Genomic DNA, 16,793 nt, shown 5'->3' with positions numbered 1-16,793 from the left:
AACATTAGAAAGTTACAGATCACACAGGCTAACAGTTCCGGTTTCTGCCGGTGAATGCTACCCAATGAAAAACTTACTAGCAGCTTTTCCTGCTTCCATTGATAACCTTTGGCACGGGCAAATTTTCAGTCTGCCTTAACACATGCCCTGGACCCCTGAGAAATCATGTGATATTTATAGGTCCTTCCTGTAAAAATACCAGCCCAACCAGGCAAAAGCGGCCATGACAAAAAGCCCTTGGAAGAAAGTGTGTCTTCTTGGAAGATATCAAAGGGGTCATGATGGCTAAGAAAAATAAAAACTAACCTGTCTTTATACTTTTTGTGATGGATGAGTAGAGACCATATGTAATATGTGAGGCCTCAAGTCTGGCTCCGACCTTGTTCAGCTCTCAGTCCGATTCTGCAGTATCTTCAGTGAGAGCATCCAGGTCCCCCTGTCCCCTGAGAGTGCTCAAATCTTAGTCTCAGCACATTCAGATATGTTAGGCGCATCTTCATTTGCGCGTAGAAGATTGTATTTGTTAATATTAAATAATATCCCTTAAAATACAGAAACATTGGAGGGGAAATATTTTCTCTCTTTTGTATAAAAAAACTACTCCCCTTTTTTCAAATCGTGCTCTCTTGTTCTTTCATATCTCTTCTTCTAAGACCTTAGTGATGAGTTCACAGACTTTAACGTGTCTATTTTTCAAACAAACTAAAAAATTAGTCAAAAGCCATTATTATACTTTCTAGGGTTCATATTTTCTTTATACAAGGTAAATTAATTCTAATATGGCTACAGGCAATTTTATCTTCTTTATACTTTTGCTATTATTTATGTAAACATGTGTGTGTATATGTGTGTGTGTGTATGTGTGTGTGAGTGTGTGTGTGTATGTGTGTGTGTGTATGTGTGTGTGTGTATGTATGTGTGTGTGTGTATGTGTGTGTGTGTGTGTGTGTGTATGTGTGTGTGTGTATGTGTGTGTGTGTGTATGTGTGTGTGAGTGTGTGTGTGCCTGAGGAGCATCAGATCCCTTAGAGCTTGAGTAATAAGCAGCTACGAGTTGCCTGATGTGGGTGCTGGGAATCAAACTCAGGTCCTCTGCAAAAACAATACATGCATTTAACTGCTGAGTCATCTCGCCAGCCCCTAAACAATTTTTAAGCTAATTTTTAAATTAGCTTTAATTTTTAAATTTTTAATATTAAAATTAAAATTTTAACTTTAAATTTTTAATATTAAAATTAAAGTTTTAACTTTAAATTTTTTAATTAAATTAAAAATTTAACTTTAAATTTTTAAAGCTAGTGGAGTGACTTGTCTGCAAACCCCTACCTACCTGAGAAGCTTTGTGAGGTGAAAAGACCTGGGTTTAAATCCAATTCTACCGCTTTCTGTCTTTATGCTGCACAGAAGAATGTTAGTCCGTTTCTTTAGGTATCTACTGGGACAATATGTAAAGTACCTGGTTCACAAACTCATTGCTCATTAAATAGGCTCTAGGTTGTCTATTACTAAAATCAGCGGCCGTGCTTGTCGATATCTACTTAGTTCACCTAGCTGTTTTAATTGTCTCATACATATGATATTTCGTGGCTGGCAAAGCATTTTGAGATGACGTTCTAAAGAGGCCTAAGTTCTAAAAGGCCTCCATAGTTAAAAACCTCGCTGGGCTGTCTGAGATGTACTGAGAACAGGTAAAGGAAGGAAGGCAGTTATTAAACCACAATCCCACACTTCCTGAACACAGTCATGTGACCGGAGCTCTTTAAAGCTCAAGTTCTGTTTGCCAACATACTAAGCATGTAGGCTCCAACTACCTCTTGCAGTTTTACCTGGGTCCTCTGTTAGTCCTTACGAGGAAAGTGGCTTCTAAACCATTCCTACATTTTGGTTCTTTTCCAAGGATCCTTCTCAGCATGAAGACTCTACATGTTTAGTAGATTTATTTCAGATTCAGGTCAACAACTGGTACTTTGCTTCCCAAAAATAGCTTTCCTGGTCTGCTGGACATATTCATACCCTCTCTCAACGATTCTGTGTATGCACATCTGTGTGTGTGTGCATACATATACCTCATACACTCTCTCACACACACTCAAATCCAATCTTCAACACAGACCCATCTTGCAACACAGAAAGAAACTGACCTGGAAGGCCTTTGGGAGGCCCTAGACATACATTAACTCATAACCTGTTTGGGGTCTTAGACACCTTTGCAAACCAGAGGGAGATTGTTGACTCTTCCTCTCTAGACAAATAGCACCCTTGCACAGGTGCGATTGCATGTTACAGACTCTGAAAACGAAATTTGTAAGTTTCATCATTCTCCGGTGTGTTTTGGTGAGGACTCAAAGAATATAGACATGACAACAGAATACAACGCCTGTCTGCACACACAAACATAACTACCTGAAACAGAAGCTCCCGAAAACAGGTCAGTCACGTACGTGTGATAGTTTCTAAGATAAATTTATCCTATGTGGCTGCCTAAAATGTTGCTCAGTTGTTACCCAATCCCCCACAAATTGGAAACGAAAATATATTAACATCATCTAACTAACATTTTTCTGCTTGGGAGATAAAGAAACTAAGACCCAAGGAAACCAAGAGTCTGGCCCCCATCTTTATTGAGAGATAGCTGAACAAGCCAAAACATGTCTATTTGGATCGCCAGCCCAAGCTCGCTCTAATATTGTAATACAAAAATTCCAAATACCAGCTCCCATCAAAAAGGGCAGAAGAGAGACCTCAGGCTTCAAGCATGCTGATGCTCTGAGGTGGAACGCTGGCAAATGCTGGGCTGGGCCTGAGCATCTGCTTCAGGCAGCTTTCTTTCTAAGTCATGTCCATGGCCTAGCATGACTTGACAAATAGACAAATCTTTCCCCGTTCTCCATTTCTCCAGCCACTGCAACTAGCAAAGAAGAGCCGTCTCTTGGAACAGATTTTGAATACTTAGATCACACAGGCATTATTTGTCCACGAGTGGCAGCTGGCCGGGAAACAGGAGTGAACTGTCCTCTTCGCTTTCATCCGGGCCTCACACAGCTGTTTCTTCCACCCTGGGACTGCTTAATTAAAATTTAAACATCAAAACCACATGGATCGATGCGTGAATGTGAAGGGTCCAAAGCCTTTAAGCCGCCGCTGCCAACACCCTCAGGCCCCACCCCGCCACTTTTAAAGCCAGGAGAAGCCAGGATCCATTAAGACGCTGCCTTGCCTTGGGTAGATTGGAAAGCTAGCCCTGCCCCTGGCATCCATCACATGTAACCGACTCACGGTCTCTTTGCTTGGGAGTTCTCCTGTATGTGAGTGTGCATAAACCACTTCTCATCACGAGAAGGGAATCTTTTAACAAGCAGAGGTCAGACACCTGCGGGGGGGGCGAGGGGCGGGGGCGGGAGGGAGCACACGGACTACCGAGCAAGCAGGCAGGCAGGGGACAAGCGAGTGGTCACCTGGCGCCAGCCTGCCTGCACCTGCACACACGCCTAGCCAAGGGCAAAGCGCGTGGTCCCGGGCAGTTTCGGGCGTGCGGGCACGCTGAGCAGCTGCGGAAAAGCGAAGCTGGTGAACCCCAACATGAGCCCCGGGTCACGGAGATGGCGGCCTATCCCCGGGCTCGCGAGGCCCCTCTTCGGGCACCAGGGTCGAGGGTAGCCAAGGATGCAGAAGGAAGTGCGGACCCTAAACCACGTGTACTCTGAGACGAACCGGGGGCCGTTGCTTCTCCCCTCCCCCTCCCGCTGCGGCAGAAATTTGCCTGGGCCTCTGCCTTGAAATCCCCCCCCCCCATATCCTCCAGAGTCCTTGTTGCGGGGGTGGGGTGGAGGGGTCTTTCACTTCAATCTGTTTCTGTCCTTGCCCTCCCCTTCAACAGAATTCTTGTGCTGGTGTTTCTGGTTTTTATGCCTTTTTTTTTTCTTTTTTAGAGGCGGTGCGGGGGGCAGGGAATAGGGGGAGTTTGCATCTGAACACCCCTGAGCAAGGTAAACAGTTCTGAAGGTCAGCGACGACTCCCCGCTGGTCCCTCCCAAAAAGATGAACGCTCTTCTGGAGATCGGCTAGAAAACCCGAACTGTTTAAGCACCAAGTTCTTCAGCTATTCCATTAATTGGCTGAAACCCTACATCTTAATGATTAACAATTGTAAACACTCCTCCAAAAATAAAAGTATCAAAATTCTGGAAGCGATTATAAAGAAAACTGTGAGATAGGTTCTCGGTCAAGATTAATTCAAGAATGCAAAAAAAAAAATACACATATTTAGTGCTGCAAAAATGGAAAACTGAAGGAAATGGTATTTAGAAAACAGTCATTTAAAGAGGACATATATTACATAACTAAAAATTACGAATAGACCTCAGTAATCAAATTAGCCATCAGCACAAACTAAACAGGTCCATATTGTGGACCCCCCCCCAGCATCTTTTAGCCGCCCCTCTGCTGTCAACCCCTTACCTTTATTTTCAGAATCTTTCATTCTCTGTTCCCTCCCTCTGCTGCACGAAAGTAGGGAAGTCCAGCTGTCTGTGCAACCCTGCCTTGGGATTTGTCATTCACGGACAGTCAGCGGTCCCGGGGGCGAAGTCCCTCAACGCAGGAGCACCCAAGCTATGATAATGGCATGCAAGTCAGTGTGCAGGGTTATAATTTTGCTTATGCTGGAGCGGAAGGGATGAGGATGAAGGCAGACGTAAACACGACTTCCAAAACATGGCATGGAACCGGATCTGGAGCCTAGGTTTGCCCTTCTCCCTTTCCTGGAGTTAGTGCCTCTTCGCCTCCAGAGAGACTCAGGCTCGGTTCGGTGTTGAACGTGGAAGGTCTGTGCAGTGGTCCAGACTTATTTCAAATGACTTTGGAGGGGGGTTTAAGAGCCCCAGCTTCCTCTTCTATACTCATGTGATGCTTCCTTCATTTATTTAACAAACACTTCTGGGTGGGTCAGGCGCAATTCTTAGCCCTGTAGTGTGCAGGACCAAACCCTAGCTCTGCTCTCAATACAGAAGCAGTGGGTGCCATACGGTGACCTGTGCCTGCTGCAAAGACATGATTCCTAAAGCCGCTTCACCAGGATCTAAATCAATGAGCATGGAAGCTTTGCAAACCAGCCAGTCAGTGACTCAACCTGAGCCTGAGGAAGCCAGACCAGGAGATCCCTCTACCGAAAGGAAGCTTCCAGCAAACGTTCTAGCCATTCAGACCACACTGAGTTTTGTTTCGTTCTACAACTCAGGTACATCCCTCCTTTCCTCTGTTTCACCTGTTAGGGTTTCAGAGGCTTTATGAAGCAGGCACATCCCTGCTCTGGTAGCAGTTTTTACCTTCCGGTGAGAGAATTCAGACAAGCAATAAAAAAAACCATAAGTGGGAAATAACGGAACGTGGCAATGAGGTGACAAGTGCCATTTTTAGACAGTGTGGCCAAGTGAGAGGGTGTTTAGCTTATGAAAAGTGGGGCAGCATTATCACAGTCTTCCAAACATCTCTACTTCAAAATGGGGCCGGGTGTGGCATTCAATGGCACGGTATTTGCCTGGCATTTGCAGGGCATTGGATTTGACCCAAAGCGTTGCCTTACAGCCCTCCATGCCCCTCTAAACAAAAGAAAAACAAGTTTAAAGCTGCTTTTTCAAGGCTAGTGAGATGACTCACTGTGTAAAGATGCTTGCCACCAAGTCTGACTCATGACCTGAGTTCAATCCCTGGGCTCTACATAGTGGAAGGAGAGACCCACTCCCCAAATTGTCCAGGCTCTACATAGTGGAAGGAGAGACCCACTCCCCCAAATTGTCCGGGCTCTACATAGTGGAAGGAGAGACCCACTCCCCCCAAATTGTCCTCTGACCTCCACACACGTAGCACACACATATGAATGCAAAATCGACGACTGTCATAATTTTTAAGTAAATAAACCTTTAAAATAAAGTAAATAGGGGATGGGAAGATGGCTCAAAGGTTAAGAGCACTGGCTGGTGTTCCTGAGGACCCAGGTTGGATTCCCACCAACCACCCCACAGCTCAGGGATCTAGTGCCCTCTTCTGGCCTCCTTGGATACCAGGCATGTACATGGTACACACACACACACACACCACATCTTGCTTATATATAAGCAAAGCACCCATACACGTGAAAATAACTTTTTAGTTAAAAATAGTTTTTGTCTAGTTCTGAACCTTCACAAACCTCCTTCCTCTCCTACATGTTGCCTCACTGGTAGCTGGTTTTGTGTGATTTTTTTTTTCCCATTACGGATTAGAAAAACTGATGCCCAGAGAGATTAACTGATGAACTACAGGACTCATGTTTAGAGAAAACCAACAGAAAGAAATCCATCTGCTACTCTCATCCTCAGAACTTCCTGGTAAATACAGTCTTGACAAAGATGTTCCAGTGGGCAAGGGTGTTGAAGACCCTTCTGCCATTGTCAACCGAGTGGTGAGGGCAGATGGCTTAACCTCCCAGCATCGTCTCCTCGCCGATAAATAGGAGCTCATCCCACCTGCCCTGGTACGCTGCTAGGAAGACCAAAGAAGAGAAGAGCTGCAGAACTTGGTAAACAATGCATTCTGTCAATGTGAGGAGTCATTACCAGCTGCTTGGGCACATTTAAGATGACTAATGAGTGTTCACCTGCGCATGGCCGTAGCCATGAGTCAAGTATGGCCACGGAACAGAAGCTGTCTTGGTCACTAGGGGGTCCCTGGGTTGATTTCTAACTGTTTACATTTGAAGACTCCCTGTAAAGTTGGAAATGTTTAAGCATTTGGTTTTGGTTTCCATTACCCCTTGGCAATGTATAATGGCTTTCTGCTGTTCTTTAGAAAGTTAGGGGCCATTGAAAGAAGCGCGCTGAGACAGTTGCATCTTGAATGTCTCCCAGAAGCCCCTGCAATAAAGTCTTGGTCTAAAGGCACAGCTATTTGAAGGATGGAAACCCTTTAAGAGGTAGGGTCCAGAGGGGGATCTTTAGGCCACGGTGAATACAGTCTTGAAGTGGATTATGGGACCACAGCACCACCCCCTTTCTCTTTCCTGGCATGGGATAAACTGTTTTTGCTTTGCCATAGGATCCTCAATAATATGTTGCCTTACCACCAACCCAAAGCAATTGGTCAAACCTATCAGGGACTGAAGTAGATAAACCTCTCCAGAGGCCAGTGAAACGGCTCCGGGGGCGAGGACACTTGTTGTCAAAGCAGAGGACCTGAGTTCAGTCTCTGGAACCCATATGGTGGACAGAGAGAACTGACTCTCAAAAATTGTCCTCTGGACTCCACATGCACATATGCACTCATGAACAATAAATGTAAAAAAAAAAATGATTAGGACAACCTGTTCCTCTGTAATTCGTCTCACATATTTTGTTATAGAGATGGAAAGCTGAATATCACAATTGTGTTCATTTTAACTCCTTCATATCCATCTTCTGAGCCTCGGGCCCGTACATCACATCGAAGAACTGGGCGTTCTCCTTCGAGGATTGTCAAACTATGCTGGGTAGGAGGATTCAGGGGGCTGAGATGCTGTAGACCTCATGCCCTCCCTTCACTCGGCGATACTAGTCGTGTTAGGAACTCTTCTACACGTAAGGAAGATGCAGCGCTGAACCAACATTCTGTCTTGGGGAGCTTGTGGCCTCCAGTTGAGGAATTCCTAATTCGGGCAAACAGATGCCAGGCCTGGGTTTGAATATTAGGGGGCAAAAGGGCTTTGAGGCAGAATAGACTGCATCCAAACATGGACTGTGCTATTTACTTGCCCCTAGAGAAAGTTAGGGAGCGTTCTGGAGCCTCTCTAAAGTTTCCGTTCTAACTGTATGGGTTGAAGACAGTAATGAGACCATCTCATAAGGCTGGATGAAGCACAGTGACCTCAAACGTGAAAAGGTACAGCACAATGCCACGAGGGAAGGTCACAGTCAGTGCTGGAAGATTAATAGGATGACCTGAGTCAGCCCTCTGAGCCTTAGCTTTCCTCATAAACTAAGGAAAATAGCAATTAGTTTGTAGGGTTTTATTGTGAGAATTATACCCCAGGACGGAGGTAAAGCCTGTGGTATAAAGGAGCAGGGACCCACAAGCTAGCTCACTCAAATTGCTTTTGCATCAGAGAAGGAATACCAGGACTTGAAGTAGTACGGAGAGGGAGGAAGGAGGGCTGCCATTTATATTTCAAAGGAAGTAACGTGTTTTCAAGTGTGACCTTCTCTACGGATACCTGCTTTTTCCCCCCAACGCTGCTTCTGCAAGGTTTCAAGCATACAAAGGAGTTGAAAGGATTACACAGTGAGCCCCATAACATATGCATTGTTGTGTCTGTGCATGTTTTTAACCTGTTCTTGGCTGCTCCTTAGTTTATCATGTGCTGGAGAGAGAACATGAGAGACAGACAGAGAGACAGAGACAGAGACAGAGACAGAGACAGAGAAGGAGAGTGCATGCCACGACGTGGTCATAGAGAGGTCAGAGAACGGCTCTGGGTAGTCTATTCTCATCTGCCACCTTTACATGGCTCCCAAGAACGGAACTCAGAATTAGGCTTGCCCTGCAAGTGCCTTTGGCTGTTGAGCTATGTCACCTGCCCCATCTTATTATATTTTTGAGACAAAAATCTCACTATATTCCCAAGCTGACCTCAAACTTATGATCCTCCTGTTTCTGCCACGGAAGTGCTAGGACCCACAGCCACACCCAGATTTTCTCTCCTCCTCTTTTTTAAAGGTGGGGTGCAAGATTCAGCAGTCCTTCCGTCTTGGGACTATCGGCCTGGGCCACTGTATATGAGTAACTGAATATCTCTTTCTCCTTTTTAAAATCAGGTTGAAAGAGATTTGAAGGTCTTATTAAATGGAAAGGGGGTTCCCCGCATGACACAATATACCTTAGATCTCTGATCCTCAGGCCATTACAGTTAGGGCCAGTCAAGCTCTCCGAAGTTTTGACCTGCCTCAAGATCATACCTCACTCAGGAACAAGAACAAGCCTTGGATTGAGTCTTTCCCCTAAGGGGTGCCTCTGACCCCAAGCTTATGATAGAACCGTAACAAAAGCAATTCTAAATAGCCAGTCATGTCATGATGCTCCGTCTCAATAGCTAGGTTTAGGGAATGCCTCCAGCAACTCCACTGGCCACTAAGTCCTTGGCATTTCTGCACAGTCCCTTGCTTGTTAGAAGCCACTTCTGAGTCACTCGTGAGTCACAAGCATGCTGGAGAAAAGTGATGGCTTTCCCGGAAGTACCACACTTGGTCTTTCTCCACCCAGCTGAATCTCTGTTTGGTTTGCTCCAAGCACCCAAGTGGCAGTTAGGAAGGTAAAATGGAGAGAGAAAACTCACTACCAAGCAATGGGGATGTGTAGCTGAGCATGCCTGAGGGCAGGTGGCATGGCTCCAAGGAAGGCAGAGACACCAGGAAGCCAAGCTACCAAACAAGAGGAAGGATGTTAACCCGCAGAATGCCTACCACTTGCCAGGCAGTTTGTTTTTATTGTCATTTGTATGTTTACTGGAGAACTCATTTGCCAAGTAGTGGTTTTAATGCAAGGATGCTCCCATCAAGCCACCTTGGTTCAAACCCCAGGGTAGCAACTATATCCCTGTGGGAGCATGATCCAACCTTCCTCTGCTTTGGCCCTTTTCTTATTCATAAAATGGAGACTGTAAAACAAGGGTGTTCAGGCCAGGAAGATGGCTCAATGAGAAAGGGCTCTAGCAGCACTAGCTTGATGGCCCGAGTTTGATCCCCTAAACCCACAAGAAGCCAGATACAGTGGCCTCCATCAGTAATCCCAGCTCTCCTACAAGGCCAGAGCCAGGACCGGCTCCTAGAACATAGCACAGTGACAGAAACAATAGAGACCTCAACAAAGTGGGAAGGGAGAACCGATGCCTCCAAGTCTCCTCGGACATCTGTGCACACACACACAAACAATTTAAAAGTATGTATTATGTGTATGTATATGTATATATATATATACAAAACTGTATACCCCCATATATATATATGTGTGTGTGTTTGTGTGTGTGTGTGTAGGCACTCTTTAGCTGGCATACAACACTACACACACGTTACAACCCCAAATCTTAGATGAGAAAAATGACAGCGAGTGAGAGGCGAGGTGACATGCCACAGCCACACAGACAAGAAGCAGCAGGGCCCAGATGCTCCACGTCATTCACAACTTACAGCAGCTCCGGGAGGGAAGGGCAGTATCCAATCATCCCCCTGTATCGCTGTGAGCTTGTTACCCCAAGAAATACTGGCAACTCACTCATGCCACAAGTAGCAAATGGAAGAACTGAGACTCAGACCCACACTTGACAAAGCCCCCATCTATATCATAGGACAGTTTCACAAAATTTAGCTTATACTGGAGTTACTTCAGGGCTTAGTAAAGGACAGGTTTCTGGGCTCTGTCCCCAGAGCTTCTGATTTTGTGACTCTAAAGCAGTGTGGAGTATTAGTACCTCTGATTTGGAAGACCTCCCTCAACAGTTATGCACCTGTAGGCATAGTAGGTATTAGGGAAAAAATCGGGCCTGAGACTGTCAGCAGTGAAGCTCTGCCACTCAAAGTGGTGACTACTTGCCAGGGCTTAACTATCTTGTATTTTCTGTGCATGTGTGTGAGTGTATGTTATAGTGTGTGTGTGTGTTACCTATACAAGTACATGCTAGTGTGCTCAGGAACAAGGGTGACAGATATGATCGGTCACGCCCAGCTCTAACATGGTCGCTCAGGATCTAAAGTGGGGTCCTTGTTTATTCAGCAAGGGCTCTCCTCACTGAGCCATCTGCTCACCCTAACTCCTTTGACTCCTTTGAAATGTGATCTCATTTGATTCCAGGAACCATGATCTCCATTTAATGTTATTTAAAAGAGAAAAAAGACACACTGTTAGAAACAAGGAGTGAAGCTGGCTGACATGTGTTCTGCTGTCCTCCTGTCCTAGAAAAGAGTATGAGCTGGTACAGACTGAGCTGGTTGTAGCTGTGTCTTCCCAGGAAATATCATATTTCAGGACCCAACAGGGTGAGGTGATCTCTAGTGAGAGAAACTCAGGGATGATTAGCATAATCCCAAGGGCTGGAGCCCTCTCCTGGCAACAGAAACACACCAACTCTCTGGACAGTCCCTTTTCTACACCTAGCAGCCTCGAGGTGTGATTAAAGAGCCATCCTCTGGGAAGGGTGGATTATTGGAAGGGTTCATTTCTACTCCATACAGCTTGATCATATCTCCTTTCATGGAGAAGTCTTGAATTTGATGCCAGAAGTGGAAGAAGACAAAACACTACATCATTAAACTGAAATCAAGTAATTTGTTAGAACCCAGAATATCTAAAGAATTCCTATAAAGAGAGAGAAAAAAGAACAACGTACCAAGAGTGGGAACGGTCAGCAACAGGCTTTTCACAGAGGCCTGAGTGAGTGGCCAGTGTTGGTGAAAAGATACTTAGATTCACTATCTATCAAAGGTATTCAGTTCTCCGAAAAAGACAAATGACTGTGGTGGTCATGGTTGTCATGATCATGCATGACTATTGGGAGCATGCCTGTGCGTGGCATTTGGAAGGTGGAAGCAGCAGGTCAAGGCCAGCCTGAGATGCCTGAGACCATCTCCAAAAAACACAAAGCACTAAAGGGGCCCACGACATCATTTTATACACATCAAGCAGGCAAGCATTGAAATGTCTAACACTATCAGATTGCACTATATACTTGTATGAAATGGTGGAAGGATAAACTTACCTAATTTTAAACAAAAAGCCTAGCAGAACACAAAAAGGAATCAAGAAGCTCACCAGAAACAAATTAGCATAAATTAGCATAAATCTTCAGAGGTCTATGTGGTAAGATCCTTTAAGAGCAGTAACAACAAAAACTTTATTACATTTTTATCCAGTAACTGTCCCTCTAAGTATTTCCATTGTATAAATAGTCGGGTGCATGTTTTAAGATTGTATTTGTATTAAATGTATATGTGGGGATGAAGGTGGGTGTCCACAGAGACTAAAAGTTGTTATTGGATCCCCTGGAACTGGGGTTACAACCAGTCAGGTCATAGGTGCTAGAAACCACACTCCAGTTCTCTGGAAGAGCAGCACGCACTAAAAGATGCCAGGAGTCCTCGAAGCTATGTGCTTTTTCTCACCTATGACTCGTGGGGCAGGCTGGGAGAGAGCTGAATGCTGCTACCAAAGGCCTCGCCGTCCCAGAAGATTCAGCTGCCCGAAGAGACTCAAGTTACCGTCTTCCCCACAACTCACTAAACTTTTCAGTCCCATGACTACCCAGATGTGAGGTATAAGATCTGGACTGATATTTATAAAAATAAATTCGCCTTCTCTGAGCCTCTGTGAGCTACGCAAACATTAACCAGCACAGCTACAGGATGCCACGGGAATTAGCATCCCCATCTTGCAGATAATAAATGGTTGAGTTTTAGGAAGATTAAGGGCCCCTGGCTAAGATCATGCTGTCTAATTTTGGGCCACTCATTAGCAGCAGACTAAAGGGTAGTCTTTCTGCCATCAGAGAACATGGCCTGAGGTGTTCAAGCGATAGCAACGTCATCATGAAGAAAACTTCACATGCCCTTTTACAGAACCGATAAAGCCGGGCTATGGGTTTCTTTCATCGTGTGACAGTTCATCTTAACTTCCGTGAACACATGGGAATCTGTTCATTGTGTGCTGGCAGATATGGCAGAAAGGGTGAGTTAGCCAGTTACCTGCTGTGAGTCCTCTTGCAAGGCACTCAGTATCCCCTCACTTTTCCTCTCAAGTACAAAATGGAGGGGGTAAATAACATCTACCCTTCTTCCTCCAGGCCTGTTTTCAAGATCTGACTAAGACTGGTTACAGTAGCACTGAGAAAGGAGAAGAGGCGGGACCTCTGTGGGCCCTGGTCTAGAGAGCGCCAGGCCAGCCAGAGCTACATAGTGAAACTATGTCTCAGAAAAAAGAAATGACAAAAAGGATAAAAATCTGAGCAAGCTCTTGTTTGAATTAATCTACTAGGTATCATTTAATTCCTTCTTGCTCCTCTCTTGCTCTGAATGCCTCTCCCGTGTCCCCACTCCGAGGCAGCCTTTCACTGATTCCCTCTCCCCGCTCTCCCCTCCCCCAATCAACCTCTTGTGCACATACAAAAAAAAGTATCATTTTATAGTTATATCATAATAGTTTTATCCCCAGGATGTGTAGGAAACAAAAAGAGGAATGTACAGGGATGTGTAGCCTAAAGAGCTGTGGCTAGACCGTACGATAGGAACCAGGAACAGAAGCAAAGGCAGAGGATGCTGTGTTCAGGATCGAACTGTATTTGTTTGTTTTGTTTTTCTCCAGGCAGGGTCTCACAATATAACCCTGGGTGTCATGGAGGTCACTCTGTAGACCAGGCTGCCTTCACAACTCACAGAGATTCGCCCTGCCTCCACCTCCCAAGTGCTGAGATCACAGGTGAGGCTAGAACTGTAAAATTCTAAAACTCTCCATCCCTTCCTTCCCAGAATCAGGTGATGCATACCATGGTCTCTGAAGGAGTAGCTAGTGCTATCCCAGGACCCAACAACCTAGAGGAAGAAGCTGACCATCCCTAGCCCCATTGACCGTCAGTAGCAGATCTTGGTAGCCATAAGGAGGAAGTTTTATTCGCATATTAATTAAAGTAGGAAGACGAACTTTAGAAGCCAGCAAGGTGCTGAGTGATGATGGGCTCAAGGGTCTCTTTTTCCGCCCACCAAAAGCTCATGCCCAGGCAATAAATAAATATTTGCAAGACATTCATCAGGTTTTATACTCCCTACTCTGCATCAACACCTTACAGCTATTAGCTCTTCCTAATCAATCATTTATTTGATCCTTAAAGCAACGGGGTAAGGGTGGCTATGTCACCATAGGGCTCTGTTGACATCTGGCTCAGGGCTGGATCTGTCGGCCATTTTAAATCAGGGTATGTCAGCCTCACAGAGGAAAGATCTTTAGAAGACAAAACAGACAAAAAGGAGGAGACCAGACCCACACAAGTACCGAATTCACACTTCAACTGGAGGGAAGGATAAAGAGGACTGGGGAAGGTGTGAGCTGTTATACCAGCAGCCACAAACGCCCTGCAGGGGATGAAATTCTAAAGAAGAGGTTACAGGTGGCAGGAAAGGCTTCGGGAGGGAGGGACCGCGTTTTGAGTGGCAGTCAGCCAGGCTGCTAGATGAGGGCCTGGCCACTGCCGGCTGAGAAACCATGACCCCCTAGACCACGTTGTTTCCTACTCAGGACGCCTTTCTGCCCAGTGTTATAAAATGTCGACTCTTCCTCCCCGGCCTCAACTTGCCCTTCACCTCTCACTTTGCCCTCGTTGAGCTCCTGGGAGCCCTGCGGCTGTTTTCCCTGCGGGTAGACCATTTAGCCAGCTGCTTACTGGAGTAACTCAACAGGTCGGAGGCTTCCTTTTGGCTCTGCCTCGGGCCTCCTCCGCACACCCTTGTCTCCCAGCCCAGTTCCCAGGAATGGGTGGCTTTAGGAGTTTAGTAATGTCGGTCTCCCTCTCTAGAAATGGTGTCATGTGCAGGACTTTACCTATCTTGCTCCCTTCTGGTCCTTGCAGAGAGAGGGGCTGGATAAAAATGAACGGAGTGATGAGTAGCTATGAGTTGAGGCCCTGAAGAGGACAGAATGGCCTGCGCCTGGAAAGCAAATGCTTGTGGCGGTGCTTCTGGGTAACCTGGAGTCTCCGAGCGCCTACAGGTTGGAAAGGGGATGGGCTGGGTGCAGATGGGGAGATCCCAGAAGGGAGCCTGGGGGGGATCGTATCAACGCCTCAAAGGTACCGCACTGCAGGGGCTGGGCCAGGTGTGGGATCCAGGAGGGGAGCCAACCTGCGTGAAATTCTGTCGCGTGTCACCCACAAATCCCCAAGTGCAGAGCCAAGCCCGAAGACAAGACGAAGGGCGGGGGAGGGGGAGCACACCGGGACCCGCCCCTGCCCTGCAGAAGCCTGGGAATCTCGGGCCTGGCCCCCGCCGGACCTCCCAGTGCCCGCCGCCGCCCCGGTGCCCTCCGCCGCCCCGTTATCCGCGGGGAGCACACTCACCCCGCTCCGCCCGGGGAGCCGTTCGCGTCCTCCACAGCCGCCGACTCGCACGCCACCGCCGCAGCGCGGACAGCAGCCTCGGGCTCTTAGTGCCTCCGGCCTCGGGCGCGCCCATAGGTGCTCCCGCCCCTTCCCGCCGCTGCCTGGGCCCCCAGGGTAGCCGCCACCGTCGCAGCAGCGCGTCTGCTTGTGCCCGGGCCACTGCCGGGTGGACGCGGCCACGGGGGAGGAGCTTGCGGCGGGGCCATCCAGTCCGTGCGTGGCGGCCGGCCCCGCGGGACCCCGACCACGAACAGGTGTGCGCGGCCACAAACACACGCTCTTTGCTGCAGAGAAATCTGTGCGTGTTCTGCAGTAGCCTGGCGTCCTAGACTAACGCCGGGAACCCCAGGAGAGCCTCGATCCTATCTCACGTCACAGAGCGAGCATAAGATCGAAGCCCCCAGCGAAAAGTCTTCTGTCCAGAGGTCGTAGCGCGCCGAAAGGATGGTTTCCATGTCCTGATCCCTAAATCTGCCTCACTGAATGAACGTGTTAGAAATGAAACATACATCTCTATATGCCCGCCAAATTGCAAAACTGCCATTTTTGCAGTCATATAAATATTAGACAAGGGTTTCACCAGGTGATCAAAATTAAAATCACCAGTAGCGGCAGATGAAAACTGCATGTCTCCGAACTTGATGTGCTCAGGAATCCAGACTTGTCTGTCTTGTGCTCTGGACGAAAAAAATGCACAACCAGAATCTGACGTCAGGAAACACCAAATAAACCCAAAAGAAAAACAAGCGTCCTAAGATGGGGTCCTGTTTTCTCCAGAGATGCCGATGCCATAAAAGTCTATGTTCAAGATCAGAGGAGGCAGAAGAGTCACAGCTACTAAACACAATTGTGCTCCTTGACTGGACCCTGAGGTGGTGGTATTTCATGTTTTTGTTGTGTTTAAGGCTCTAAAGTGCAAGGCCAGCCTGGGTTACAAAGAAAGATGTAGTGATATTTTGTTTATGTTTTAACAAATAAAGCTTGCCTGAAGATCAGAGTGCGGAGCTAAGCCACTAGAGGCTAGGGAATAGTGTAGTGGCATGCACTTTTAATCCCAGGACTCCTGAGACAGAGACAGAGAGATCTCTGTTAGCCAAGGCCACCCTGGGCTGTGGAAAACTGATCCAGTCTAAAAGAGAAACAGAGCTCACACAAAGGTGATCCCAGCACTTGGGATCATAAGCCTTTAATTCTAACCCTAGAGGGGTGGAGACAGGAGAGATATGGCTGGGTGGAGAGAGGAATGTAAGGCAGAAGGAGAGAGGAGCTCAGAGCTGTCCGAGGTTTGGTGGAGACAGAAGGAGTCTGGACATGAAATCTGAGGACAGGATCGCCCTTTGTTCTGGGCATTGGTAGAAGTAAAAGAACTCTAGTGACTGGCCTCTCTGCTTTTCTGATCTTCAGCTTCTAAACCATATATCTGAAGCTGGGATTTTATTATTACAACCAACTATTATTCGCGCTACAGGACGACCTTGTCTCAGAACAGCAGTAGTGATACTAAGAAGAAAGGAATATATAGAGGTTAAGGCCTAAAATGTATCTGGGCTGAGCAGGCAAAAGCACTTGCCACACAAGTTTGACAACCCAAATTTGATCTCCAGAACCAACAAAAAGCCAGGTGTTACCATGGCTCAAATCTGTAACCCAACAC

The 16,793-nt window shown here is 46.8% G+C and overlaps 1 protein-coding gene across 5 annotated transcripts in view; it reads right to left on the bottom strand.

The window, feature by feature from the left end:
- Positions 1–15,355, bottom strand: part of Dnajc6 (DnaJ heat shock protein family (Hsp40) member C6) — a 155,379-nt gene extending 140,024 nt beyond the window's left edge. For 3 of the 5 annotated variants that reach the window (XM_013348539.2, XM_005353469.3, XM_005353468.3), the window contains exon 1: positions 4,459–4,674. Coding sequence is in view for 2 of the 5 variants with exons in the window: in XM_005353468.3 (XP_005353525.1) it covers positions 4,459–4,480 (22 nt within the window). In the remaining 3 variants the exon portion in view is untranslated. Of the gene's footprint in view, positions 1–4,458; positions 4,675–15,097 lie in introns of those variants that run through there. The other 2 variants (XM_013348538.2, XM_026781882.1) reach the window with 2 other exon arrangements.
- Positions 15,356–16,793: the final 1,438 nt, after the last annotated feature.

This window comes from Microtus ochrogaster, chromosome 10 (assembly GCF_000317375.1).
Source record: "Microtus ochrogaster isolate Prairie Vole_2 chromosome 10, MicOch1.0, whole genome shotgun sequence".
NCBI classification, from domain to species: domain Eukaryota; kingdom Metazoa; phylum Chordata; class Mammalia; order Rodentia; family Cricetidae; genus Microtus; species Microtus ochrogaster.
This window is presented reverse-complemented; position numbering and strand designations above follow the sequence as displayed.